Source organism: Hipposideros armiger, unplaced genomic scaffold, assembly GCF_001890085.2.
Source record: "Hipposideros armiger isolate ML-2016 unplaced genomic scaffold, ASM189008v1 scaffold_82, whole genome shotgun sequence".
Taxonomy (NCBI): Eukaryota; Metazoa; Chordata; class Mammalia; order Chiroptera; family Hipposideridae; genus Hipposideros; species Hipposideros armiger.
In genome coordinates this window covers 3,231,523-3,259,342 of record NW_017731432.1, presented here as the reverse complement: position 1 = coordinate 3,259,342, position 27,820 = coordinate 3,231,523, and the positions used below count along the sequence as shown (strand labels likewise).

The 27,820-nt window shown below is 48.4% G+C and overlaps 1 protein-coding gene across 3 annotated transcripts in view; it reads right to left on the bottom strand.

Annotated features, from left to right (window-relative positions):
* Positions 1-86: 86 nt before the first annotated feature.
* KDM4A (lysine demethylase 4A) overlaps positions 87-27,820 on the bottom strand; it is a 42,261-nt gene continuing 14,527 nt past the window's right edge. Inside the window, exons 10-22 of one of the 3 annotated variants that reach the window (XM_019643842.1) lie at positions 27,587-27,786; positions 26,072-26,466; positions 16,686-16,806; positions 11,924-12,105; positions 10,199-10,403; positions 9,248-9,324; positions 8,474-8,529; positions 6,662-6,770; positions 6,157-6,342; positions 3,915-4,085; positions 1,880-1,999; positions 1,504-1,596; positions 87-1,391 (exon numbers count right to left, since the gene is read on the bottom strand). In XM_019643842.1, coding sequence (XP_019499387.1) covers positions 1,251-1,391; positions 1,504-1,596; positions 1,880-1,999; positions 3,915-4,085; positions 6,157-6,342; positions 6,662-6,770; positions 8,474-8,529; positions 9,248-9,324; positions 10,199-10,403; positions 11,924-12,105; positions 16,686-16,806; positions 26,072-26,466; positions 27,587-27,786 — 2,056 coding nt within the window. In that variant the 3' untranslated portion in view covers positions 87-1,250. The remainder of the gene's footprint in view (positions 1,392-1,503; positions 1,597-1,879; positions 2,000-3,914; positions 4,086-6,156; positions 6,343-6,661; positions 6,771-8,473; positions 8,530-9,247; positions 9,325-10,198; positions 10,404-11,923; positions 12,106-16,685; positions 16,807-26,071; positions 26,467-27,586; positions 27,787-27,820) is intronic. The other 2 variants (XM_019643845.1, XM_019643844.1) reach the window with 2 other exon arrangements.

The window sequence follows — 27,820 nt, the reverse complement described above, 5'->3', positions numbered from 1 at the left end:
ATGGCCCTGCTCCAGAGCCTATGACTGGTGATACACCCCCAGCCTGACCCTGGGCCACTTGGGCTCCTTGGGGCAGACACAGCCAATCCTCTGCTCAACACAATTTATTGCTAAGGACAAGGTGATGCACCAGTTTTCAAAATAATTTGGTTTATAGCGTTCATACGTAACAAAAAACAGGGAAGTATTATAAATCTGATTCTTGTATACACAGGGTACAGGTGTGAAGCCCTCCAATCCTGGGCCCAGGCAAACAAATTCATGAGGAGCAAAAACCTGTTTAACCCCTTCAGTGTTGCCCTCCAGTCCCGCCCCCCTCCCAAATCCGCTCCCTCCCACCCCCAGACCAGGGGCAAACCTGCCCCCGGGCACAAGTGGCCCCAGTTCATCTTAACCCTCCCAGCCCCTGCATGATTGCAATTTTCTGTTCACAGAATCACCAACCAGGCTCTGCCTGCTTCCATTGTTAAAATCCCCCTTCAGAGTATTTCCCACCCACACCCCCTAATACTGTGCCACAGAGGCTCTGTGCCTAGAGAGATGTGGGCACACAACTATGTTACCCCTATCCTTCAAGAGATGACAAAGAGGTGGCATTAACTCCTTAGCATTTCAATACTACAGCTTTGCCAGCACTCCCTTGAGGCAGTTCCAGGGACAGATGCCACACCAATCTCCAGCCAACCCCAGGGGCCCTTATTCAGCTCAGCTGAGGGCAGAATTTCACATTTTGTTTGCCCTGGATAGGCAAGGAAGAAAGTAAAGGCCAGGGGCTGGCAGAAGCTGGTCCAGACCACACCACCCACCCACACACACACCCACCCACACACACACACACACACACATAAATACAAAAAGGGAGAGGGGACGGGGCAAGCACCAGCACCTCTTCCTAGTTGGTGCAGGTGATCGTTAGGAAGCTTCGTCCTAGGCCAGGAACAGGGCAACCAGCACAGCCAGCACAGTTGACCCCGTTCGACACTGGAGACAATGCAGCCACAGCATTCCGGTGCCCAGCCCCTCAGCGAGGAGCTCAGCGGCTGCTGCCACATGTCCAAGAACGGCTTGTCCTTTCCTTAGAGCAGAATGCGATGAGGGTGGGGTGAGAAGATGATGGGACTGGTTATTTCATTCCTTTTCATTTTACAACTTCATTTTAGAGACTTCAGAGTTCCAAGTGTCTGCTGTGCTGTGGAACCCCCAGAGTGCTCTTGCCTTGATGGCTGGGGCTCTCTTGGCCCCTGGAAGCCCTACTCCATGATGGCCCGGTATAGTGCAGGCTCGATGTAATCTTCCCGGTATCTTGAGTTGATAACTCGTTGCCGTTTCTTTTCCTGTTTAACCTCTTTCTCCGTGAAAATCTCGTTGAAGCGCATGTCTGAGGCTACTGACTGCAGAAGAACAGGCAAGCCAAATGAGCACTTAGTGGCCAACCACCAAATGAAACTAACAAAGGGACATATCCTTGCCTTGGTCCCTTCCTCCCAGACAGGAAATACTCACCAGTCTAGACTTGACTCTCTTGGGAAGCTCTTCCTCGAGCGTGTACACATCATCTCTTTTAACTACAAGCTGTGAGCCATCCTCAAACTCCACCTGCCAAGGAAACAGAGGCCCCGTCGCTAAGATATCCCTGCCTCCCTCCCTGGGCCGCCATGCACAGGGGCAATTTGCTGTGGTCAGAGGAAGGATTCAGAACACTGAAGAACTGCCATGTTTGAAGCAACACCTGGCAGACTGGACAAAGGGCAGCCCCTCACTCTGAAAGGGTTGTTACTGACCCCTTAGCTCTCCCAAGAGCAAAGACTTGCCTATGGTCCAAGAGGAAACACTGTATTAATCAAGTACCTCCCAACCCCCAGCAAAAACCTTTGGTTACCTGGTACATCTGGATGGGGTGGGAGGCCACAAACTTGGCTCCATAGACTTGGCCATCTGTCCATCGCACCTGGACCACTTCCCCTTCAGCAGGAGGACCCAACTGGAGACAGTCCTGACTCTAGGGAACAGTAAGAGAGAAGGAAAGGAAAGTCTACCTGAGCACAGTGGTCACCATCATCTGCCTTAGGGAAAACTGAACCCGGACAAATTCCTGCTCGTGTGGAAATACTCAGGACATTTATGCTGCGTGCCAAGGCACGATGGTGGTCTTGAAGAAAAACACTGTGTATAATGGTTTGAGTTGTGAGTTGCAATAGCTGTTCCTTTTACGGAACGCAGCTTTATTTGAAAAAATGACTGTTCGACAAACTATGTTTATTCAGGCTTGGGTACTGAGAGATACGTTTTTGAAAATGAATAAAGTGAGCCTGTCACTTCAAGGTATACGACTGACAGTATCACCAATGATAAAAATCTAAGCTTTCAAGCAAAAATTAGAATTTCGGGCAAGTTACATCACTAATATGAGATTGAAGCTTCCCAAAATTTAAAGATTTTTCACAAATGAATGTGATTTTTGACATTGTATAAGAAAATGTAACAACATTTGGAAAGTCTGTGTAGCCCATTGTACCAATAAGTATAATGTTATAAAATAATGCACGGGTGAAAGATCCATTCTCAGTGCAGACCGACCAATGGATTGTAATGTAACAGTATGCAAAGTTCAATGACCCGCTTTCAGAATCCACACTGTAACTAACTTTGAAGAAACTACCACTTGTTGAGTTTGGGTGAACAGCAAAGAAGAATAGCCAAAATTATCTGAAAGGCTACTTAGAAAATACTCCTCCCCTGTCCAATTATGTATCTGTGTGAGACTGAATTTTCTTCATATACTTTAACCAAATAGTATTTCACAACAGACTAAAGATGTGACATTCAAGAGATCTGCAAAATTACAGAAAAATGGCATTCTTCCTAATATTTTTTGTTTTAAAATCAAGTTTTTTCACTAAAAAAAAAAGGATTATTTCAAATCAGTCTCAGTTTTAATTTCTAATAGAGTTAATATTGATAGACATAACCCACAAAAACACAAGCTCTTTGGGGTCCTCAGTAACTTTTAGAAGAGAGTCCTGAGATTATTGTTCTGTATATTAGAGAGAATGCCACCTACTTCTCAGAGTTGGTATGAGAGGTGACAGAAATACTTGACAAAGCACTTGGCGTAGTGCCTGGCATACTGGAAAAGCTTAATAAGTCATAGCTATTCTACTGCCACAAATATTGTAATCATCTTTACTACTGTGTGAGTCTACCTTATAACTAATGAATGTGCTTTTAGCAGCTGCGCTGCTGATGTGGCATAAACGTGGGAAATACCTGATTTGTTAAAGAAAGAAGTGGCTCCATCCGACCACCTTGGTGCTTAGTGTAACATGTGAAAAGGCAGAGTGGGGGCAGGGGAAACCTGAACTAAGTCCTGAGTACTGAGCCAGGAAACCTAGGATTGGGTCCAGGCAGGGCCTTGTGTCTCAGGTGTTGGTAAAATAAGCAGGCCAGAGGTGTCTCCAAGCAGTTTCTACTCAGCCCCAAAGACTTCAACTGTAAAGAACCAAAAGCCAATTCCATGTATCTACTAAGGGGGCATGGCAGAAAAGCGAGCTGGGTAATTCTCCCCAATTCACACAGCTACTAAGCAATGGAGCTGGCACGGGCCTAACACTAAAGCCTGTGCTCTGTAGTAGAATGCTTTCATGGGTAGTTTAGACTGAAATACAAGCATGTTTCAAACAACTGCAGAAAACGTGAATTCCAGCAAGCTTCTAGAGGAAGCAAGGAACCCTAGCAGCACGCCATTTTCTTGGCATGTGAAGAACAGTACAAAGGCTTCTTTCTGTTTGGGGACCAACTGATGGGACTGTAGGCCTGGCTGAAAAAGGCGGACAGGCCCCCAGCCAGTCTAGTCTGCCAGTCAGACCTAGAAACACCTCTGGTCCCAAACTGCCCAAGCTCCTTGCAGACATTACCACTATGTCCTCAGGATAGAGATTGTCGCTGAAGGAGCCATCATCAAAGTTGACTTCATAGAAGGTCTCCGTGGTGAGCCTGACCACCTCACACTGGTAGAAGCGCCCGTTCTTGTGCTTGCTAATGACCTTCTGGCCTGCAGTGATGCTCTGCAAGGCCCCCTTGGCACGCTGGAAAAACAGACGCTTGGGTTACTCCCACATTAACTCGATAGGTCTGGCAAATGGGGCCCATGATCAACTGGTTCGTCTTTACCAGGGAAAGATAAACATAGAATGCAATAGTAAGAAGAGTAAGAGATGGGAGTTGAAATAGGTTTCTCCAGATATCCATACACCCCCCCAGCCAGGATACTGGAAGAAATTAGGATCACATTTTCCTGCATAAATGTAGCTCCTCCCGAACTCCCAGTCCACAACTGTCATCACCCCGTACTCTTACCCGAACTCCCAGAACAGACACATGACTTTCCTGTTGTTGCCAGGAATTAACCAAATAGTACTAACACAAACAACTAGGCACACATCAAAGTCGACAACGGGTGATCTGAAGCCCAGGGCCCCCAGAAAACGTTTCACCCAGATCTTAGCACTAGCTCTACCCTTAGGGCTACGGCACAAAGACGGAGGTTCCCTGGATGTCCTCAGCTGCATACGACAAATGGCTGCCCATTACAAGGGTCCTGCCATTTCTGGGACCCACACATCACCATTCTTCTCATTCTGAACTTGCCTTTGATACAAATGGGATCACAGAGCATCTGTGGCCTCGTGCCCAACTACTTCTCCCCAAGCTGCATTCCAGCCACGCTGGCCTCCCTGCTATTTTGCGCATACGTGCCAAGCATGTACCCACCTCAGGGTTTTTGCACTGCTGTTCCCTCTACCTGAAATGCTGTTCTTCCCCAGTTACCTTACACGCTGGCTCCCTCACATCCAAATGTCAACATTGTTCCTCACTACCTCCTCTTCCTTTCCCCTTATCCTGTCTTATCTTTATTCATTGCACTTGGCCCCCATCTGATATACTGGAACTTTCCTTGTTTCCTGATATGTAATAGGTGTCCAACAAATACATGAAGAATGAATTAATGGAAGAAATACTCAACAGTATCCCCCATTTCCTCACAACATCAGCATTCTATTTAAGGATGTGGAGTGCAACTTATAATCACAAAATCACTATCCTGTTCCATTATAAAATTGCTATTTCCCTACCAAAGCCAGGACTTGATGCTACCTTAAGCTTTTATTCCCGTCTCATTCTTAAATTATTTTCCCATCTTCTTAAGCCCCTAGCCCACCCCTGACCATCTCTTGTACTCAGTGAAATATCCCTATAAAAGAGGTGAATCCAGTCAGCCAACAAGAACTCTTCCCTGATCTCAAATAGTAGAGTGAAAAGGGTTTGATGTCGCCTCAAACCTCTGCCTGTGTGTTCCCATTTCAGTCCTCACATCTCTCTTAGGCTAACTGGTCTCCCTGGCTCAAATTCTTATTCCTCCAATCCTTGAATCCAACACAGAGACTGATTAAAAACAAAAAAATGGAACAGTTCTCCTCATCTGATGGAAGCATAACAGTCCTTCACCTGTTGGAGCTGCTTGCCCTGAAGCACCATCCCCGCCATGGTCCCAGACCAGTCTTCCATGTTCATTCTTCTGGGACTTGTCTGTGCTGTTCCTAAAGCCCTGAAGACCTACCCCACCCTCACCATTCCTACTTATTAAGACCCACTTCAAATGCCACTCCCCCACCTTCTACCCCATTCCTTCCATACCTCCTCTAGCTAAAATTACATGTATCTTTCTCTGAACTTCAACATTTAGAGAAGTACAAAATCTCTACTATGTGGCAATAAATGGTTAACTGTGGTTGGGAGCGCTCCCCATCAGTTCACAACATTTACAGAGCTGCTGCTATGTCCCTAACACTGCGTTAAGTAACAGGGACACTCAGGTTAATGAAATGGACCCTCAAAGAGTTTGTCTTAGAGGAGAGGCCAACAAGTAAGCAGGTAATCAAAAGGAATCAACACCATGCAGTTTGGTGCCACTGGATTCGGAAGCACCAGGCAGGAAGTAGCGATGGACAGGGGCCATCTCTTAATCTCTTACACATTGGCACTCACCATAAAACATAATGCTTGAGGAAATATTTGCTGACACAATAAATGAACAGCCTGCAGAGAAAATGATCCTGGAAAATGTCAAGAGGATTCTAGAATGGCACCCTTCCTCACCTCCAAATTAGGAATCTTGTGCCGAAAGCAGGTAATGAAGACGACAAAAGGCCAGTCATCTGGCTGCATCATCACTCCTGCAGCCTGGGCACAGCTCACATGGAAGGCAGTTGGGCACCGGCCATGAGAACACTGCACACAGCAGCCAGCAGTTCTTTTCCTCCGCTTCTTACAGAAGACACATTTCTAGAACAAAGAGGAAGCAAGCCAGTGATTCCAGGAACTAACAGTACAGTTTCCCCTATCATTCCCCCACCCAAATGCAAAGCAAAATCAGCAGGGGTCAACTTCCTTCCCAAACACTAGGGCGCACACACCCTCTTTGAATCTCGTGTCTGATTATAGGTGAGAATCACAAACCCTGACCAAAACCCAGGGATAAAGGCTGACTACAGGGTCAAAAGAGGTGGCCCTTAGAAGTTCGTACTATATTCTCCTCCCCCCAGAGACTTGTAAACAGGGTAGCGGTGTAAACAGAGTCTGCGAGCCCATCTCACTTTCTTACCAGCTTGAAGCGGGGCAGGGGGATTTTGCTCACATCCACTGGACTTCTTTCTGCAATGTTGACAAACCTTGCTTCCAAAATTGCCACAGCACATGAGACGTGGACCCACCTGCCAAAAAGCAAAGGCTACCTCAAGACACCTGCGGCTCCAAGGCCCTGTGGCCTTCTCACCTCATGTGGGCCTAATGATAGTGTTTCCTCCCTTGACCAACATGACCGCTGACTCTCACCAGCAAGTTCCTGGACCCAATGAAGTAAGAACCACAATGTCTCCACAGTGAGTGTGTGGAAACAGGTCCCCACTAACACTGCCCTAGGTTAGCACAGGTTGCACTGCTTACAACACTAACTCACAATCTGTCACAAAATAAGCAGAATTAATTGAGTGTGGCAGATTTCGGGGGAGTCAGAATAAATTAGAGGGCTCTATGTACAGACCTCTTTTACAATAGGACCTGGGCGCTTCCACAAAATATCTCCAACTGGGCCCCAATCTGCCAGTGATCACAGCTCTCCCCTGCAGGCCTTTGCTCAAACCTTTCCCCTGGGCTGAAATGACCTCTACCTTCTGCACCCTTCATCCAGAGCAGACTCACTTTTCAAGGTCTGGCTGGCCCAAGCAGCCACTTACTGTGACAGGTCTATTCAGTGGACATCCTTACAGCATTAAAGTAAGTTCTGGACATTTCAGGAAATTGTCATGCCCCAGATGAGAACAACGAAGATGGTGAGAGCGCTTAAAATCAGGCCAGGTGAAAACCTACAATACACAGCATTGGGACCACATGGAAGTTACCTGCAGTATTTACAGGACTGTTGTGGGAACAGGTTTGTTTCTCATGGGGCCCTGCAGGGCAGACAAGGATTATAAAGTAAAGGTGGGATGCTCAAGCAGAGCCATTTCCACTCCAAATAAGGAAGAACTTTAACAGCGCTATCTTGCAATTGTGAGGAACACGATGACCTCAAGTAAAGTCAGCAAGCGCCCTTTAAAGGAGAGAGCAACCAACAGAATAGCCATCGATCTGGAACACGATAGGGTTCCTGTGAGGCAGGAGGCAGGATGGAACGGTACTCCCACTTCCCACAGGATTTTAGCTGGAAGCAGGATACTGACCACTGGTTGCCCACTGACCTGAGGTATGTGTACCATACCCTAGACAGCCAGCTTTTCCAGGGCAACAACCTTGTTCCCCTCATGTTTCTACCTCAGAACAAGTAAGCCAAGACCAGGCACGAAGACTCAGCTCAGTGAAAATTAGCTGCCCGACAGCTAAGAGGCCCACCTCTGGGCTAAGATGCCCAGAAACTTCCATAGATTTGATTCAAAAGTAGACAGGCATGGCTGGGCTCTCCTCAATGTCCCACTCTCTTCCTTGAGGACACTCATCCTCATTCCAAAGAGCAGGTCTGAGCCAAGGAGAACTTGCCTGTGGAAAAGTGCTTACTAGCCCACGGCCACGGGCACCTCTGCACCAGTCCCATCTGTAACAAGGTAACTGTCCTCACTTCCAGCCCAGAAAGCCCCTGCATCACCGCCACAGGATCCTCATACCGCCGTGAGTCCATCTTGGCTCCTCCAAAAAAGGGACGTTACTTATCTCAACCGGGAAAGGACTTGGAACGGTCTGGGACTTCTGGGCTGCCCCTGGAATCTCATTTTTAAAATTAGTCTTGGAGATGCTATTCTGGCTCTCAACAATGTGCTTCCCAAATCTTCCTCAGTCGTTTTGATAACAGCCACTGCCCTGTGAGTACCTGTGCACGCTGCTTCAGAAGTACGCATTCTGAGACTCGGCTCAGAAAACTCACCTATCGTCATTTGCTCTCTGCAGGGCTCCTCCTCGTAATGAGCATAAACAGCAGTCCTGCCAAGAAGGGAGGGAAGGAAAGTGGTTACCACCAAGTCGTTAACATCCAATCTGCTCTCCCCTTCACTTCCTTTGGGCAACTGTAGCCTCCACATAAGAAAGCAGCCAAATGGCATGTGGGCTTCACCTACACGGCCCCTGTAACCAGGACTCTCCTGTAAGAAGACGGGGCGGCCACTCGGGGCTAAAGTGCACCAAGTATTTGCTTGACTTAACATAATCCTCGTCACTGTTACTGTTAATAATAACAACTGTGAGCAAAGTCACGAAGGATACTCTGCTGAAACTGGAAGCACTGCAGGGCTCTGACTGCCTGTTATGTGGGGTACTGCCAAATTTGGGGCAAGGGGCGGTGGTGGGAGGGTGATGAATAGAAAGCTACAAAATGAGCTACCTCAGCTCCACTCTGCTGCTCTAACCCCCACGGCTAAGTTCTTTAAAGGGGGTTATGTCCTAGGGTTATCGACAGGACGTCCACTTGGTCCTGACACAGTGGAGCAAACACAGCTTCCAGACTCTGTTCATGCCCTGCCACAGGTGGGCAGCAGCCACTCTCGTTGTCATGGCAGTTCATTCGGACAACACTCACTTTTTGACATCACTGTGTACCAGGCCCTGTGCAGGCTGCGGGGGACACAAAGTCCACAGGAAACAGTCTGGCCCTGAGCAAACTCAAGTCTCATAGGGAAGAGAGAAACAGTGTGGACGCGCTCACCTCCTCCAGGGCGTTGGCTGAACACCGAGAACACATCCAGTCTTCCGAAGCCTTCGCAGGGGGAACCCCATAGCAACCTAACAGGCACATCAAGATGAGCGAATTAAACCCAGAGGCCAGAGTCAGAATGAAGATTTGCAACTCTTTTCCACATACCATGTCCCAAAGCTACAACCGATTCTACAGAAACTCCTGAATTCTAGAATCAGGGCCCCCAGGGTTCAGCCTCAAAAAAATCAGAAACTGCAGATTCATAGGGTACAAACACCTAGTGAGGAGAGGGAACGAATGCCCTCCTGCTACCTACAACCAAAAGGACAGCAGAGTTGACTGTGCAAAGCGCAGACCCCGGAGTCACAAGAAACTTAGACTCTGGGCTGGCCGAGTGGTGTGTTGGTTAGGAGTTGGCTTGGGACGCCAGCTCTGAGCAGCAGGGCCCTGGTTTGGATCCCACATGAGGGCCAGTGATGCTGCGCCCTCTACAGCTAAGATGGTGAACAACAGCTCGACCTGGAGCTGGGCTGCCGTGGGTCTCTAGCAACGGCATAGGCTGCAGTGGGGCTGGCCAGCAATAGGCGTGCGCTTTCATGAGCTGCCGTGAGCGGCCATCCAATAGCCGGTGAGCAACTGCCTCAGCCGAGAAGAGCACAATGATCACAATACCAACATGGGCCAGTGAAGCGACGTCCTCCACAACTAGACTGAAGAACAAATGGACAGCAACTTGTCTGTTCCCCTCCCCGAATTCCCCAATAAAAATTTAAAAAAAAAAAAAAAAGCAACTTAGACTCAATCACTACAAACTCTGTGAGAACACACAGCGATCTTTGCATTGGGTGACTGGGGCAGCCACGGGGAGGTTGGGGGGAGGCCCATGGGGGGCAAGGACTTCCAACAAGAAGGCCCATGCGCTGTGGGACAGGACGCAGAGAAAAGGCAAGAGGCACTCACTGGCGTGGACCCGGACACTGCACTTCCTGCAGGAAACCAGAATGCTGGTGCCATCCTCCTCCAGGTAAGGGGTGGAAAGGTTGATGTCTGTGCTGCAGCCAGTTGAGGTGAAGCACATTTCTGGAATCAGTGGCTTGGTCCTCTGCTTCTGCGAAGCTAAATCTGGAGCATTTCCACAGTTCTGACTAAGGCCTCCAAACTCGACCTAAGGAGAGAGAGAGAGCAAGGGCACACCTCAGTGAACATGCGCCTGTGCCCTCGGCTTTCCACCTGCTCCATCAGCAGGAAGCTGGCTCTCTTGCTGACACGACTACGGCTCCAGCTCCCGGGTGCACAGCCATTATCCCTGAGCTGCTAATTGAAGTTACCTCTAATGACTCAAATTCAATTTCTCACAGCAGCGTCAAGCAAAGGCCCCTAGGGGACGACCGAGAAAAGGGAGCGAGGTAAGAGGCAACTGGGATTTCAATCTTCCTAAACCAAGTGGTAATAAAATGCGCTGAGATGTTCACAAGGATGCTATGTGGTCCCCCACCCCGGGGGCGCACCCAGAGCAGGTGCTCCCTAGAGGCCAGCACTGATTTCCTCTTGTGATCCATGCCAGCAGGTCACCTGAGCTACAGCCCCACCTGTGCATCCCAGCTCGGGGCCCCTTCAGGAAGAACCTTATGTCCACGTACATCCCTTAGCAAACATCCTGACTACAAATATTTGCTGGCTCTGTGTCTGGATGGCCCCATCACCCCCATTCCAAGAACAGTGTCCAGAAACATGTCAACCCTAAGCCTGTGCCCCTTGTGAAACCCTGAGCCCCACTCGGTAGATCTGTTGACAGTACAGCCAGGTCTTTCACTTCCCTCACAGGCCAGGGCACATCAAGTTCTTCAGTTTTGCTTTTAAGTCAATGGAAAGAAGTAATGAGCTCAATCCAAAGTGTGTTGGTCTGAGGTTTCAGTCTTTGGTAAGCATGAACCCGGCATGCTGCCAGGCTCAGTGGCAGTCATGCCACTTTTTAACCCCCACTGGGGGGGCTGGTTATCTGCATGCCACCCTGTGCAGGTCGAAGCTGAGACTGAGCTGGCTGCCTGGCCCATGCTGCTGTGGATGCCTTCCTGGCCTCCTAGAGCTACACCCAGTGAGACCCATGATGGTGGAGCCATCAAATGTCCCGGAAGCACGCGGGGCACAGCTGAGCTCAGCCACAGCGCCTTTCCCCCCCCCCCACCCCCCAGCCCTCTGCTCCTACCCCGCCCAAGTTCCTTCTGACTGCCAGTACCCACTGTGGCAACGGGAAAGGCAAGAAGAGAACGCTTCAGGATGTGGTTTTTCAAACTACAGTAAAGAAACACAACATCCTCCAGAATGACTGACCAGAACTACAAACCACCTAGTGATATTCCTAGTGAAGGAATAATCACTGACTAGAACGATAACAAAAGGGCAGATTCCTCTGTAAACAGTGTGAGTGCCAAGGGCCGCAGGGAATACCCCCCGAGCCTAAGCCGCACACTCTGTGCTTCTCCTACGCATTCTCAATCAAAACCCCGCATTGCTGGGTTACCTGCCTGGAGAAGCCTGACCAGCACACGGATGGGGCTGGTCAGAGAACATTAGAAAAACATGCCTTTCCCAAAACAACCTGTGATAAGCTCTGTACCCACAATTAAACTTAGCTTCCCTCTGACTGCTGGTCCTGGACAAACAGAGGGGATGGAGCAGGCTCACCTGATGGTAAGTCTGAAAGATCATACAGACAGAGCAGTGAGGGGCCTGCTGGGCCATGGTCTCATTGAATTCCTTCTCGGCCTCAAAGTTCGGGGGTCGGTTCTGCCACAGCTGGCTCAGGGGCTTGGCCCAGGCCTCTGTCTCCTCAGCCTCCTCCTCGGGGGTCAGCTGTTCAGATGTCTCTAGAGGAGGAAACAGAGCGTGAGTCAGCACCAGCCCTGCACACCTGTGGCTCTCTCTGCATGGGGAGCAGATGAGCTCGGCCAGTACTCCTGGTCCCAGGTCTGGACTAAACCCAAGATCCTACAGGTGATAAAAGCAAAGGGCAGAGTGATTTTCAATAAACTCTTGTCAATGCTTGGATGATGTTGCGGGGAGGCCTGCCTGCAGCCTCTTTGGCCAGAATGACTCATGGTCTCTGTTCTCCTTCTTGCGCTCTCCTCACAGCTAACGGCTGCCAGCATTTAACCCCTCTACCCAAGGGCAACAGTAAAACACTGTGTTGCCAGAAACTGTGTTACTTGCTGCCTCCAATATGTCAGCATGTTGAGTCCTTACCTCTTAAGAATTTCCTTTTGAGTTGCACCAAAGAGAAACAAGGATTGTGGGGGAAAAAAAAAAGGAAATGGCAAGGCTTAACAAAGTTTTTACATCATGTCCTTGGGCAGAATTTCCAGCTCCCTCTGGAAAGGGCGGTGGGCTATCTGCCTTTTCTGGACAGGGCTCACCAGTCCTTTCGGCTCCCTCAGAGGAAGGCAGAGTGTGTCCAAGATGAAGTGTTTTCCCAACCATAGAATGTAACACACCTTGAGTCCAGACCAGGGGCTCACACATGGACCAAATCCAGCCCGTTTAGGGAGCTAAGGGGGACTTCCGATAAGACGGCGGAAAAGATGGACGCTGTGCCAACTGCCTCCCAGGATCACACCAAAATTACAAATAATTTATAAGATATTCAATCTCGGAAGTTCCCTGAACACCAGATGAACAGAACCTCTAAACGAAGGACTTAAAGAGGAGGCCATGTGGAGTCTGGTAGGAGGGGTGGAGACGAAGAGGGCAAACCCCGTGAGGGATGCCTCAGCAGTGGCGGGCTTTTCCGGTTGGGGGAGAGACCCTCCGGCCCCACACCGAGCTCACCAGCCCAGAGTTACTTTGCCGGGAAGAGGAGTTCTACGATAGCTGGAAGCAGAAATTAGTGAGGACTCTCTTTGCTCAACTTGGTGAGGCTGAGGGCAGCTGGAGAACCAGTGGAGCCGGCAAACAGACTCGCTAGCTGGTGATCTATCTAATACATCAAAGCAATCATAGAGCGACAGCCAGAATGAAGAAACAAAGAAACATGTCCCAAGTAAAAGATCAGAAGAAACCTCAAGAAATGCAACTAAATGAAACAGGGAGCTAAGAATTGTTTGTTTGTTTTTGGGGGGGAGGGGCAGAGAAGAATATGTGCCAGAGACATAAGGCCTATAAAGCCTGAAATATTTACTATCTGGTCCTCCACAGGCCCCTGGTCTAGAGGACAAATTTGTATCTCTTCATTACTCTAGACAGCAGAGCATACACTTCATCGGGCCTCAGCACTGCCTGGGAAAGGAAATTCCCTCTGGGTGTTATCTTCCCCAAAGAAAGGGACACACTGCTGAATGGAAAACAAAAAACTGTGCTCACAAAACAAGATGGAAGCGTAAAGGCACACACTTTCCAGCTCCCCGAAATCAGTGAGAGAAGGGCACAGCCCACTAGCTCCCAGTAGAAACAAGGTGAAGGAGGTAAGGGAAACCCTTAACTGTTATGTTACGATGAAGGGGGGCAATCTTTAGTGGCAGACACAGCAAATATCAAAATAAACTGATGTCTGAAGTGTTTCTCCAGGTGATCCCCGAAGTGAGGCAAGTTTGGAGCACCTGACAGGAGCCCAGCTCTGTGCCAGCCCCACCACAGGAGGCATCTCATGGGATCAGTACATCTAGCCATGTGTGGGCATCGGCCATCCCCAGCTACCACCCCTCCAGTGATCTTCTTGGTTCTTGCCAGACAGAAGTGCTTTCCAAGAGACCCTAGAGATCTATGCAGAGCAGCCCAAGGCACACTCCGGTATACACTGGCTCTAGGTCCCCATCTGTGTGTTCACTTCTGGCAGTTCCAACTCAGTGCTCAGTGCAGAGTTCTCTAGGCTACGTTTACGGTCCCATTTAACCTAAACTGATCTGGCAGATGCCGCATGTGACCTCAGTGGAAGGTACCAGAGAGTCGTGAGGCCAATGCAGACAATGAATATCAACCCCTGTTGAGTCCCATGATCGGGCTCAGCCAGGAACCAGGGTGCCAAAACCAAAACACAGGTATTTTCTGCACCCTGGACAAAAGAGTGACCAAAATATGATAGAAGAAACAGAAACAGACAGCTTCACAATCACAACCGAAAAATCCACACACTGACATCTGTTCGGTTTAGAAAACCATAAATAGCCAAATCATTCCACTTGTGAATACTGAATGATGAGAAATGTTCACTATATTTGTGTAAAAATTGCAGGAATCGAGAGTTTACAGTTTACATAGATAAAACTCCACTGAGCTATAGAGTTAGGATGTGTGCATTTCCCCGAATATGTGATGCCTCGATTGAAAAATTTTAATGGGGGGAGGGCACACTAGACTAAAAGAGACTAAAGAAATAATACTTCCAAATGCATGACCCTTGTTTGGTTTGTACTGGTTTAAAGGAAGAAGCTATGAAACACATTTTTAAGCAGGGAATACGGACTGAAGATTGGAGGATATCACTGTTATTTTCCTAGGTGTGATAACAGCAGTGTTTATACAGGAGACAATCCTTCTTAGGAGATGCCTATTGGTGTACCCTAAATGAAATGACCTGACGACTACAACTTACTTTCAAATGATACGGCAAATATGCATGCAGTATGTATATAAACAATGCAGATGGAAAAGATAGAAAGCAATTAAGGCAAAATGGTAACAGCTGTTGAATGCAAAAGGCGTGCACACAGTTTTTATTCTTTCAACTTTTCCACATTTGAAACTTTTTCTCATAAAAAGTTGGGGGACTCTATATTATGATCTCAATTATGTTATTATAAAAACACATACCTGGATATAATTTAGTATCTAAGCAGAAAAGTCAGGAAGGTTAACACATTATCATGTTCACAGTGGCCACCTTTGCAGGGTAATTTTGTTGTCCTCTTTGTAACTTTTCCTGCTTTTCCAATTTTCTACAACCTACATTGCTTTAGAGCATTTAGGGGCGGAGGTGGGGGGGATATCATAAAGCTGGGCTGGAGGAAAACCAGAGGACTTCCTAAGACTGGCGCAAGGTCTGACCAACTTCTGACTACAGATCTCAAGAGACTCCCCACCCAGCTTATCACGACCTTTCTACCAAGGAATACAGTAGAGATGGGTATTGACATCAAATCAGAAAAGACATGTGGCGCTTGTGGAGCAGAAGAAAGGCTGATGAGACTCTGGACCTTCCCACCCAGCCAATGGCCAGGAAGGACAGAACAGAGTGGAAAAGGGCCTGGAGTCAGTAAGAGGAACAACGGACCTGGTCACTGACAGAAGCCCATCAGCACTAATCTGACTGGATCTCTGGGCTCCAGGCAGCACAGGAGACCACGCTGTGATGATGGCAATCACTCCCTGAGCTCCAGCCACACACTTCCAGGTTCTGTCTCCTTCACAGGCTCCTTGTCTTCCTCTGTCCTCCTAACCCCAGCCTCTGCTCACCCTGTCTGTACCTCTCTCCAGGTGGCCTCATTTACTCTAATAAAGATATCAAGGACCACCTCTGTACAACCCCACGCCTACATCCTCCATAGACACTGAACGTAGGTTTCCAAAACTCAACCACAGCTAGAAACCAGGGAGGCACTCCACTCATGCCTCTCCCTTCCCTACCACCTTACAGCTCCACACCCAACTGCCAAATCCTGCCCACTTTATCTTCACTACATCCCCTTCCCCTTCCCCTTCCCTCCACCGCCTTAGTTCAGACTCTCCTATCTCACAGAGACCATGACAAAAGCCCATTTGCTCCTCTCAAGGCCATTCTCAAGATGCAATCACTAGGAGCAATCTTTCTAACATAAATTTGACCATGTCACTCTTCTGCTTATAACACTTCAAAGGCTCCTGAACACCAATGAATACAAGCCCTCACTCATTAGTCTCACAGCCATCTCATTCCTCCTACCCCCCGCATCACTCCCTGGCCTGGCCTCCTCACTCTAATCACACTAAGCTGGTGCCACTGAATATGTATCTCCTTGTTTCTCTTCTCCATGGTTACTCAGGCTGACCCCTCCGCCTGGATTACCATCTATCTCCTTTCTTTAGATCTGTTTACCAGTTTGCGCCACTACCCTGTGAGCTTCTTGAGGGCACAGACCTATCTTAGTTATCTCTGTAGCCACGCATTCAGCATAGGGCTTGGCATCCGTGACAGTTTGCTATCTCGAAAAATCAGCCTTATACCTCCAAGGAGAGGAAAGGAAAGAACCTGTATGGAATGAACCCCTATTAGGTCCACTCCACGATACTCAAACCTATCATGAAGTCTGGTAATAAATCGAATGAAATCCTGCCCTCTTTATGGAGTACTAGAGGAACTGCTACGCCACAGGCCCACCCTTGGCCCTCAGTGTGGCCTCCCACTGAACTGTCAGAGCAAGTCCTAAGGTGGTGGGTGAGCTGCTTTCCTCCTGGTGAAGAAAGAGAAGGCAACACTTACCATCATCGCTGACACAATCCTGCAACACGAGCGGGTGGTGGCGGGGAAGCTTGCTCAAGGGCTGACGCCGGCCCTTGGACTTCTTATTCTCCTCCAGGGAAAACATGTATTCATCCGCCACCTGGACAAACCAGAAGAAGGAATCTCATTGGTCTTGCTTCCACTTGGGGACACAGCAAGTTACGTCTTCTAATGAAAAGCAAGGGAAACAGCAGGTACAGAGAAACGCAGAGAAACAGAAAACCAAACACAGAAAACACCTGTCTGAGGAAAAGCCAAAACGACAGTGCCATGCAAACGAGTCTAACGTAGGACTATGTAAACATTTTAGAGCAAAATCTGTGCCTATTAAGTGTGGGTCCCAGCCTTCTCAGAAGCAGCCTGAAACAAACGTACCCAAAATAAACCTACTCCAGCTCTAAAGGAAAGTCACGCCCCCCTCAACCCCCAAGCTCAGTGTCACGAGACTGCGTCTGAGCCCCAGAGAAACCCAGGTGACCCTCTTCCTGGACCGGAAGGCCATCAGCACCTGTTACAAAGTGCCAGGCAGCTGGGTCATCCAGGTTTGAAAGACTAGAAGACATTCAAAGGGGTGAGTTGGCCTATTAAAGGTAAAATAGGCCAACTTCTCCTTATGCACTGTTGAGCCCTCAGCTGTGGCTGATACCATTCATTCCTCTTCTCCAGGGGAGAACATCAGCCAGGACAGAGAGTACGTCTAAAACTCTGGCCTGGCTGCAAAGGAAAAGGTTGATTTAACACTGCATTTACATAATGTCAGAGCAAATGTAATGAGGATTAAGATGTCCAGGATTGAATCAGCAATACTACATAAGAGTTTCTTTCTAGCCAACATATTTAAACTTGGTTATACTGATATTGGGAGACACAAGGTTAAGCAAAACCCATTAAGCAAGGAAATGAGGCCTGGAAGAGGGCCGCTTTGCACCTGTGACAAAACCAATGCCTTCGAGTGCTGTAGAGAAGTGACAGCACTGCAGTGCCACCTCGGAGAAGTAACACTGAGCCTACAGACTCCACGTGCAACTTTGCAGAACCCCAGAACTTAAGGACCACACCGGGAATGTCAAGAAAAAACAAATAGTAAGAAGCCACATCCAAATAGAACAGAGCCTGCTCTTCCAAACATAAATTTAACCAAGTTTCAGTGTCCATTCACCCATTTATTCAAATATTTACTGAGACGCCACTGGATGCAAAGGCCTACCTACGAAAGGAAGGGGGTGTGGCGAAATGGTCTAAAGGGGATGTGATCCCTGCTTACAGGAAGTGAGTGATGCAGATCAGTGTGCAGGAAAAGTGAGGACATTAGGGACCTTTTACTACTGATACTCATGAAGACTCAGAGGATCACAGACTTTTAATCAGAGCTGAACCACATCGATTAGTATCAGCAATTTCCAAATGTAGATCAAAAAGGCCCCCAAAGAGCCTCCATTAGAGCAAACAGGCAGGGCTCGAGGCCCCACCTCCATTCCAAACAGAACAGCCCTGCTTTTCATTTACATTTTTTTAGTGACTCAGATTTCACTTAAAGAAAGGGTTCTTTGGCCAAAACAAACTGGAAAACCTATTCTCACCAATTTATTTGATAGTGCTATCATGGAAATAAATAAGTTAGGGACATGTACCCCAACATATGTATACTTTTTAATGAATTATATATATGAATGTACTTATGCACATTTTACAACACACACAGACTATAAAAGGATTAAGATTTTAAGTTTCATTATTTTATTCCTGTACCCCAATCATCTTCTTGCATTCCCCACTCTGAAGACCATCTAGACAATAGGCCTAAACCTGAGAAGTGGCAGAGACTTGGAAGTAAAGGAAGGAGAATAAAGGAACCAGAGGCGGTGGGGATTTCTAGCCTGAGTCACCAAGGGAAAGGCTTCAGAGAACGTATGTGGATGGAGGAGTCAAGAGCCAAGTTAAACATGCTGCACGTGGTTCACACGGCCCCTATCTACGGGTCCTTCATTTGCCCCAGAGGCTTTAAGAAATTCAGAAGTGGGGTACAGAGAAGCAGTCAGAGTAAGAGCTGTAGATGTGGGAATCCTCAGCATCAGGTTCAGAATGAAAATTGTGGGGGTAGGGGGGGAGGGGAGGAGTGGGGCGGTGGATTGGGGGAGAGGGGTTGTCACTTTGTGAGGGGTAAAAAGTATAACTATTGCACTGTTTTATACACCTGAAACGAAAGAAAAGAAAGAAAAGAAAGAAAGAAAGAAAGAAAGAAAGAAAGAAAGAAAGAAAGAAAGAAAGAAAGAAAGAAAGAAAGAAAAATCGTGAGAGTGAATGCGATTATTGGTGGAAGGTAAGCTGAAGGGAGACCAAGCCTTCCAGGATGGGGAAGAAGGAAGAGAGAAAGGAGGTTTGGCAGGAGATAGGTAAGAGGAATACAGAAAGCAAGGAGGGGAATCCCCAGGGCCGAAGAATACAGAATTGCTGAGCAGGAAGCGCCAGTAAACTTGGTAAGTGGGAGGTGTCAGGATTTTTTTTGAAAGGTTAGTGTCAGCAGACAGACAGTAAGGAACTAAGAAGTAAATACATCTTAGAAGCTATTTTTGAGAAGATCAAGGGAAAGAATGAGATCATAGCTTCAGAAGAAAATTTCCTCCAATTGTATTTTAGGATAGGGCTATGTGAGGATGGTTTCACAGGCAGAGGAAAAAAGCTTGTGAAAGGAGAGATGTTTCGATATGTGGCGGACAGAATAATGGTGCCCCAAAGAGGGTCAGGCCTAATCCCTGTGAATATGTTAACAGAACAAAGGATTACAAAAGTTGCTAATTAGGTGACCTGAAAATAGTGAGATTATCCTGGATTATCCTCTGAGCCCAATGTAATCAAATGGTGCTTAATAATGGAACAGGGAAGCAGAAGAGTCAGTGTCAAAGTGATGTGATGCGAGAAACACTTGGCCGGATGTTGCTGCCTTTGAAGGCGGAAGAGGGCCACAGGCCAGGGAATATGGGTGGCCTATAGAAGCTGGAAAAGGCAAGGAAATGGGCTCTCCACCTACAGCCTCCAGGAAGGTCCACAGCCCTGCAGACAACTTGACTTTTGCACAGTGAGGCCCACTTCAGACTTCTGAACTGAACTAGAATATAATAAATTTGTGTTGTTTTAAGATTCTAAGTTTGCGATAACTTGTTTAAAGCAATAGAAAATGAATATGAGGCAGGAGGTGGAGACGGATCATTTTATAGGTCCAAGTACTGGAGGAAGTAGAGGGGTCAAGATCAAGAACCCCAGAATGCAGCTTTGGAAAAGGAGGAGGACGCCATTATTCACATCTGTTTATTTGGAGTGCCTCCTATATGCCCAGCATCCGTACCCAGTACATATATGCTTGGTGCAGTGGCAATGCAGACAGGTGAGACGTCATCTCTAATCTCAAGAGCTATGACCCAGCCAGAGGGAGACTTGGTATCAGAGTCTGAATACTGTGCCCTTCCCACTACCATCGTGTTGACTCTGACCAAAGTAGTCAGGTCTATTCAAATATTTGAAGACATTCGCACAATTTCTATCTGCTGGCTGAAAGGTCCTCCTGCTACAAGAAATCCACACCCTCCCTCACGGTGCTGCCTCTCCTTGCAATGTGCTCCAATCTCTAAATTCCCTCAGTCTAGAACAGAAAGCCTAGTTCAAACAACCAGCTGTATGAGCCCAGGCAAGTAGCAACCCACTAGTAAAACGGGGGTAAAAAGCGCTGCCCCACAGGGCTCTTTGTGAGGATGGAATGGGGGAGCATGTAGTGTCTTCCAGGCCCCCTGCCTTCAAGAGAGCTGGAGCTCAAGGCTCCTGAGGTTCTCTGTGCCTCCTAACACCGGGCACCCCAGGGTCAAAGTCAATGTTCCTGATGGGCTTGCTCTGTAGAGAAAAGAACCAGTTGTTCTCTCCTTTTGCTGCGAACTCACTTTTTCAAAGCAGCTTAAACTAAGGACTTTTACAGCTGACACATCACTGTGGCTCAGTCTAAAGTTAAATGAAAACTCTCAGGCTTTGCTTGGTGCTTCAGCAGCAGTCAGTCAACCGAGATGCTTATACCAGGGCCCTTGACATAAGACAGCGGCACATAAACTGAATACCAAGAGGCCCAAATTACACCTTGGGGGACGGTTAAAGTGGGGGCGGGAACACACAAGGGTACTCTTAGAAACCCAGCTGCTTCCAAATATAGACACAATGCTCTTAGGCCTCTCTAGGGACAGGCAAGGTGGTTCAGCTTCTGCCCCAAGCCTTGACTGTTGGTCCCCATTCTACCCTATCGATTAATCCTGATGTGGGCTTCTTACTAAGCTAAACTTCACTTCTAGTCATTCCTTCCACATATACAGAAGGCTCATGGGTAAAGCCCTGGGGACCACACTGGTGCCTCCAGAAGCAAGGCTGAACGTGGCCCAGGGCCTGGCTCCTAGAGGCTGACCTTCCTCACCGGCCTATGACAACTGCACTGAGACCAAGACAGAGGGTCATAAAAAAATAAAAAAAAGAGCCAAGTACAGGGATTCAAAGGAGAAAGGGGAGCAGATGGGAAGCAATGAAAGGTTTCCAGGAGCAGTGGCTTTTGCAAAGGGCTGGGCTCCAATAAGCGAGGTAGACCTCTGACTGTCCCTGAGAGTCCGGAGGAGAGAACTCCTTAGCTCCTCCTACCTCGACACCATCTGCAGCCTGGTGACAGCTGTACAACAAAGTGAATGCAGTTAAGGCCACTGAATTGTACACTAAAAACGGTTAAAATGACAGAGTTTATGCCATGTATTTCTACCACAATTAAAAACAATGAACCAACTGTAGCCATCCCCTTCTGTCTCCACCTGTGCTGGAGACCACACTCCCTCTATCCTGCTCAGACCTCCGGGTCCTGTCCCTTCCCTGGCCCCCCTTATCTCCAACCTCCCTCCCCCACCCCCGCCCCCACTGCTCCGGGTCCTCCTCTTCACCAGGGGCAAGTGTGGCCATAGCTCCCAGGGTCTTCAATCTCTCCCCGCCCCCGGCTCTGGACACACTCCTAGTTCTCTCTCCTAGTTCCCCCAAACCTCTGGCTGCTCTCCTCATTCTCCTCCTCCTTCCTGGGCCCTCTACCTCCACCCACACTGTGAAAATTATTCCTCACGCTCCACACATGAGCTCCTCCATGCTCATCGATACCCTCCTAGTGACTCCCAAACCTAAGGACTCCTCCCAAGCTTCCGGTCTGTGTATACACATCTCCACAGCCTACCTCACAGGCAGGTCACACTCAACATGCCCCGAGCTAAGCTCACCTCCTGAGCCACACTCATATGCCCCTTTGCTTTTCTTAGAACCTCTATCTTTCACTGATGCACCCCTATCCATCCCATAACTTCAGTCAGAATCCCAAGTCAACCCCTGCACTGCCCCCTTACTCAATCCACAGCCTCCTCCCAGTCCTAAGCGCCTGCCTTCTGAGCAGCTCTCCAGCCCCGCTCCTGCTCCCCATCCCTATCTCCACCCCATAGCTCAGGTCCTCACAACCCCCTTTCAGACTAAGGAACAGGTTCCAAATTGGTTTCCCTGTTGCAAATCTTTTTATCCCTCCTTTCCTGAAGCAGAAGTATTTGATCATAAAAATAACATTAATCATAAAAAGTACTCCAACACTTTATAAATGTAGGAAGTGAAAATCATCCCAAATTCCACCTTCAAGAGAACCTCTGCTGTTTCTAATTTTGCCTCCTTCCCCTCAAAAAACCTTTACACTTGCTTCCAAAAATCACCTTCTGAAACATCAGTGCAGAGCTTAAAAAACCCTTCACTGGACAATCTAAAAAACAACTGACACGGTTTCTTGAGTAAGTCAGTGGTGGGGTAAAAAAGAGGGGGACACTGCCTTAGATTAAGACAGACTTAAGAGACATAATAAACAAATGTAAAATGTGAGACCAGATTAAACCCTGACTCAAATAAACCTACTGTAAAATCGATTTTATTTAGACAACTGGGGAAATGTGATTATGGACTGGGTTATTAGATGATGCTAAAGAATTTTTATACTTCTATTATGTGTAATAACGACATAGTATTAAGAAAATACCCATATTTTTTAAAGATACACACTGAAGTAGAGGGGAAAATGACATGGTATCTGGGATTTACTTTAAAATACTTCAGCAAATCGAAAAAGGATAGATGCAGCAAATGTGGCAAGATACTAGCAACCGTTAGACCTAGGTGATGACAATTTGTGTGTCTACTATTATTCTGTATGCATCTTTGTGCATTTAAAAAATGTGTTATGGGGCCGGCCGAGTGGTGTGTTGGGCCCCGGTTTGGATCCCACATTAGGGCCAGTGACACGGCGCCCTCTACAACTAAGATGGTGAACAACAGCTCAACCTGCAGCTGGGCTGCTGTGAGTCGCTGGCAACGGCGTAGGCTGCAGCCCCTGCTGCAGTGGGTTGCCATAAGCTACTGTGAGCAGCCAGCGTGAGCTGCTGTGAGCCACCGTGAGTGGCCATCCAGTGGCCGGTGACCGATCTGCCTCAGCCGGGAAGAGCGCAATGATAATACCAACATGGGCCAGTGAAGCGATGTCCTCCACAACTAGACTGAAGAACAAAAGGACAGCAGCTTGTCTGTTGCCCTCCCCTAATTCCCCAATAAAATCTTAAAAAAAAAAAAAAAAGTGTTATGGAAATCTTCAATCTCCAAAAACACATGGCGGGGAACTTTCTACTGTTCCCCACACCACAACTCTAAAGTCAAATTGCTTCACAAAGCATATGAGGCAGACCCTCCGAGATCTGGGTCCTGACTCACCCTCCACCAACACCTCCCGGAGCCCTCTCCCATCCCATATGCCTGAGGCAAATGAAACCACTGTAGACCCCCCACGCACTTTGACCTTGACATGAGCTACCACCACCATGCAGATAGAACTCTCTCCTCTCCTAGACTCCCTCTCCAATGTCACTCTACCCACCTGGCATACTCCTGCCAACCTCAGGCCTAGCTAAAATGCTTCCTTTCCTGCAGTCTCCCTGAACGCCTCACCCCAAACCCAGGCTGAGCTGCTATCTATTCCACTTGTGCCACAACATGGGTCACTAAGCACTAGAATTATGTGCTCACATCTGTCTACTCGTCTAGGCTGTGAGCTCCTTGAAGGCACAGTCCTAGCCCAGAGTAGGCATGCCATAAACGATGATAGAGTCAAGTGAACAGGCAGGCAGCCAAGATATTTTTAGATAACTTGAAGTAGTTCAAAGATGCCAGCACATCATGGGGGAGGAGGGGAGAGATGGCTGGAGTGCAATGGAGAAGGGTATCACCATCACATGACAGCGAAGAAGCCCATGGAGAAATGAAAGGGAGCCAGGGAGGCACTCAGTGGCTTTTGAGCAGCGGTGGAACGAGGGAGGCATGTCAGAGAGCAGCCTCCTTCCCCGGCCTGTTTCCACATGGAGGGATGCCTGGCTTTTCTCCCCAGCCCCTGTCGTTAGTGAGCTTCACTTGGCTGGGATCTGCCTTTGGCAGAGGAGCACGTCCTAGTCTGCGTTCACAGCACATGGATGGGGATGGGTGGAAAACACTGCCGCGGTGACAGTGGCCTATGTCCTCCAGGACTGCCCGTGACTAGGTAGATAATCCGCCTCATTGCGGGTAAGTGAGCAGCAGGTTAAAAGCCACTTTCTTCAATCATTTTAACTGGTAAAAAAGTGACACCCTGAGCTCCATGTGCCTGACTCCTATATCCATTACTTAACTGATTCCTAATTTGGGAGGAAAAAAGATGGGTGCTACTTACTGGCTCCCCATCCTACCCCCCCGAAAAAAAGCCCATGAAAAAGTTGATTCTGTGGTTACAGTAATGAAGCAGAAATATATAGTATGAATGATGCATATCAACTATTTAGAATATACAATAATAAGTCCTTATTATTGTCTGCTGCTTTTGTGGTTGTGATTGCAACTGCAGGCAAGAAAGTCAGCAAGACACTGCAAGAGAAAGACAGCGTGACCTGGAGCGTGACAGCAGGATGAACGAGAGGGCACGAAAGCTTTGTGAATGAAGAATGGCTCGGATGCGGCAAAAGGGAGTATAATGGATTCCAGTTTCCAACCTGGCAAGCCCCCTCCTGTGGGAGCTGCCGTGAAAAGACAGAGAGAGCAGCAGTCGGAGGCCATGAGGAGACCCAGAGGTTATCAGCTCATGAGCCTGCACCCACGGTGAGATGAAGGGAGGAACATGCACATGGAAAAAAGAAGTCTACAGACACTGAGCCCTGACATTCGCTCTGTCCAGAGGAGGCAGGGAGAAAATTATATGACTACTAGAGAATTCTTTGGATATTAAACACAAGGGGACAAACCAACCGCAAAAAGGTTCGAGTGGGAAGACTAGAGGAATTTTATTATGGACTGTGAGTATTTCAGACCAAGAAAAGATAAAGCCAATATGCTAAATGTTAATACAAAGAGATGATGGGGTTCGATGGTCTCCTAGCTGTCTATACTCCAGAAATGCTTCATAGTAACTTTTGAAGATAAAAATTTCAAAGGTAAGGCAAGGGGATGGGGAACAAAAGAGACCCTCTGCACTGACTCCTACTATCCACCAGTGACCCCCCCACACACACTCAAGGCTGCAACTTGACCCACATAAGCTGTAAGGCTGGGGAGTAAGAGCAGGTCACTTGGGCAGGTGTTGAGTCCAGATGCATCCATCACAGCCCTGCAATATCCCACTCAGACCGACCCAGATCCTTTTTACACAAAACAAATAAAAAACATAGCTTTTGGTGACAGAGTGTTTGTTCTAGGGGGAAGCCTGAACAAACATGTTCACATTTACGGCTTTGGGAATTCATCCTGGTCCCCAAAAGGATTCTCCGTCAACAATGTTATTCTCGGAGATGAAGAATGTATGGGGGGCAGGAGGGGGAGGCGTGGAGGGGAGATTCTCATGGGAGTCTACAGGGCAGTCAAGATTTATAAGGAAAAAAAACTTGAATTTTAGGGTAAGAAAGGTCATCTCATTCCCACCACTCAAACATCTGGGCTGCAACCACTGCCACTCTAACCTTTGTGCCTCTAAGACAAGAAAGGTCTGGGGGGTCAGAGGATGGACCCAACTTGGCCACCGCTGCCCGAGGCTGTAGTGCAATTCTTTGGAACAGTCACAGTCACACAGAGAAAAGAGAAAGAACTCCCAGCAAACAACAAGCTGGAAGTGAGCCAATGCCCCCTGGTTTTCTGCTTGACACACCAACGGCAGCCTGGATGTCCCTCCTGAGGTCTCTCCTGCCATCCTGGACACCCACAGCACCCCTTTCTCCACAGGATCCCTTCCAGGCAGTTCACCCCCAACCACGCCCCACAGCCCGTACCTCCGCCAGCTCCCGCTCGCTGATGCTTCTGGTGGCGCTCCCTTTCTTCCTCGGGCATGGCTCTCCCCCAGCGACCCTGCCGTCCCCTTTGGCATAGCTGTGCACAGTGAGAACTCCCGTCTGCCCTTGTGCTTGGCAAGACAGAGGCTCACTGGTTTCTGAGTCGGAAGAAACAGAATCCTGTGACGAACTGGAGCCCAGGCTAGAAGATGACTTCTTTTTGGAACCTGAGAAGACAAGGCGTCCCCCTATAGAGGTAGGATTCACAGAGAGATCCAAGGCAGCCGCTTCTTGTTCCTGTTCCTGTTCCTCCTCCTCCTCCTCCTCCTCCTCCTCTTCTTCTAGTTTGACGTTTTTAAGCTCTTCAAATTTGACTTCAGTGGAGTCAGAATAATCTGAAACACACATATGCATTGGACACAGCCGACATCCCCCCCCCCCCCCCCCCCCCCCCCCGCACGTCTGGACTTCGTGAAAGGCAGTGGCAAAGCACAAAGAACATGGGCAGTGAGTGCCTGGTTTTCAATTCTGGCTCCGTCACCCACAGGGTCACTGTGTGATGTGGGGCTAACTGCTTAGCCTCTCTGGGCCTCCAGTTTCATCCTCTATAATGCGAAGGTACCACCAGGGTTCTGTGTATAAGATGGAGCATAGCCCAGCACACAGTGGACACTCAGAAAGTGGCAGCTGTCATTTCCTCAGAAGTCTTCTGCAGGAAATGAAGCCCTGAGCTTAGGAGGGACCTGTATCACCCCAGGCTAGAAAACCTGAGCAGAAGGCAGCTCAGCCCCAGGGTCCAAAGTGCATCGTGCGGTCTGGCTTTCAGCAGACACACCAAGGTCTGGTCGACACCGAGATTCTCCCAGCCTGACTGGAGACTGATACAAGCCCCTCCCCAACAAATCTACCCTCAACAGCCATCTGAGCGACGGACTGCCCTGGAACGCCGTAACTGTACACCGCTCCCTTCCTGAGGCACAAATGGCTTCTCAAGCCTCCAAGTGAGCGAACCTACAATGGCAGGCAGTCCCCACATCATCTCCCCTTGTGTCTCTAGCTTCATCTCCTGGTAACACACCTGTCCTTCTACCCTTCCACTCCCATATTCAAATTACAGGAAACCACGACCAGTTCCCCAAATAGCTCGTGTCCTTTCACATCTCCATGCCTCTGCCCACTGCCACTCCTCTCAGGGATGCCCTTTCTACGTCCCCCACTCACTGTCTGCTTTGACAATTACTACTGAGAATTGGTTCATCGTCACTTTACCAAAACCTTCAGTGTTTCCCTGACCCCTCACCAGGCAAAGGGAGGGGGCCATTCCCCTACGTTCCTTGTCCACCCTGTGTGTCCCTAATCAAAGTGCTTTGCCCACCACTTATATGCCAACGATGCTATCTGCTCACGGGCCTGTCTCTCTCCTTTTTCATATCTGTGACCCTGTGCTCAGTATGGCATGTGACACAGACCAGAACACTTAGGGTTGTGGGGAAAAAAGTACCATAACCAACTGACCTGGGAAGGTAAGACCATCCTCGACTTGCCGCACAGAGCTGTGGGTGGGCCTCACGGGAGCAAGGGCAGCCTGGCACTCCGTCATATCATACTGTCCGGAACTCAGCTCCTCCTTGGGGAAGAGCTCGCTCTGACTCACCTCCTGTGGTATTTCAAGACAAACTCGGTGCCTCTTTGTCCCTATACGGTGTTTGGCTAGGCTGCAAGGAGGAGAGCAAACTTTTTTTAAGAGCC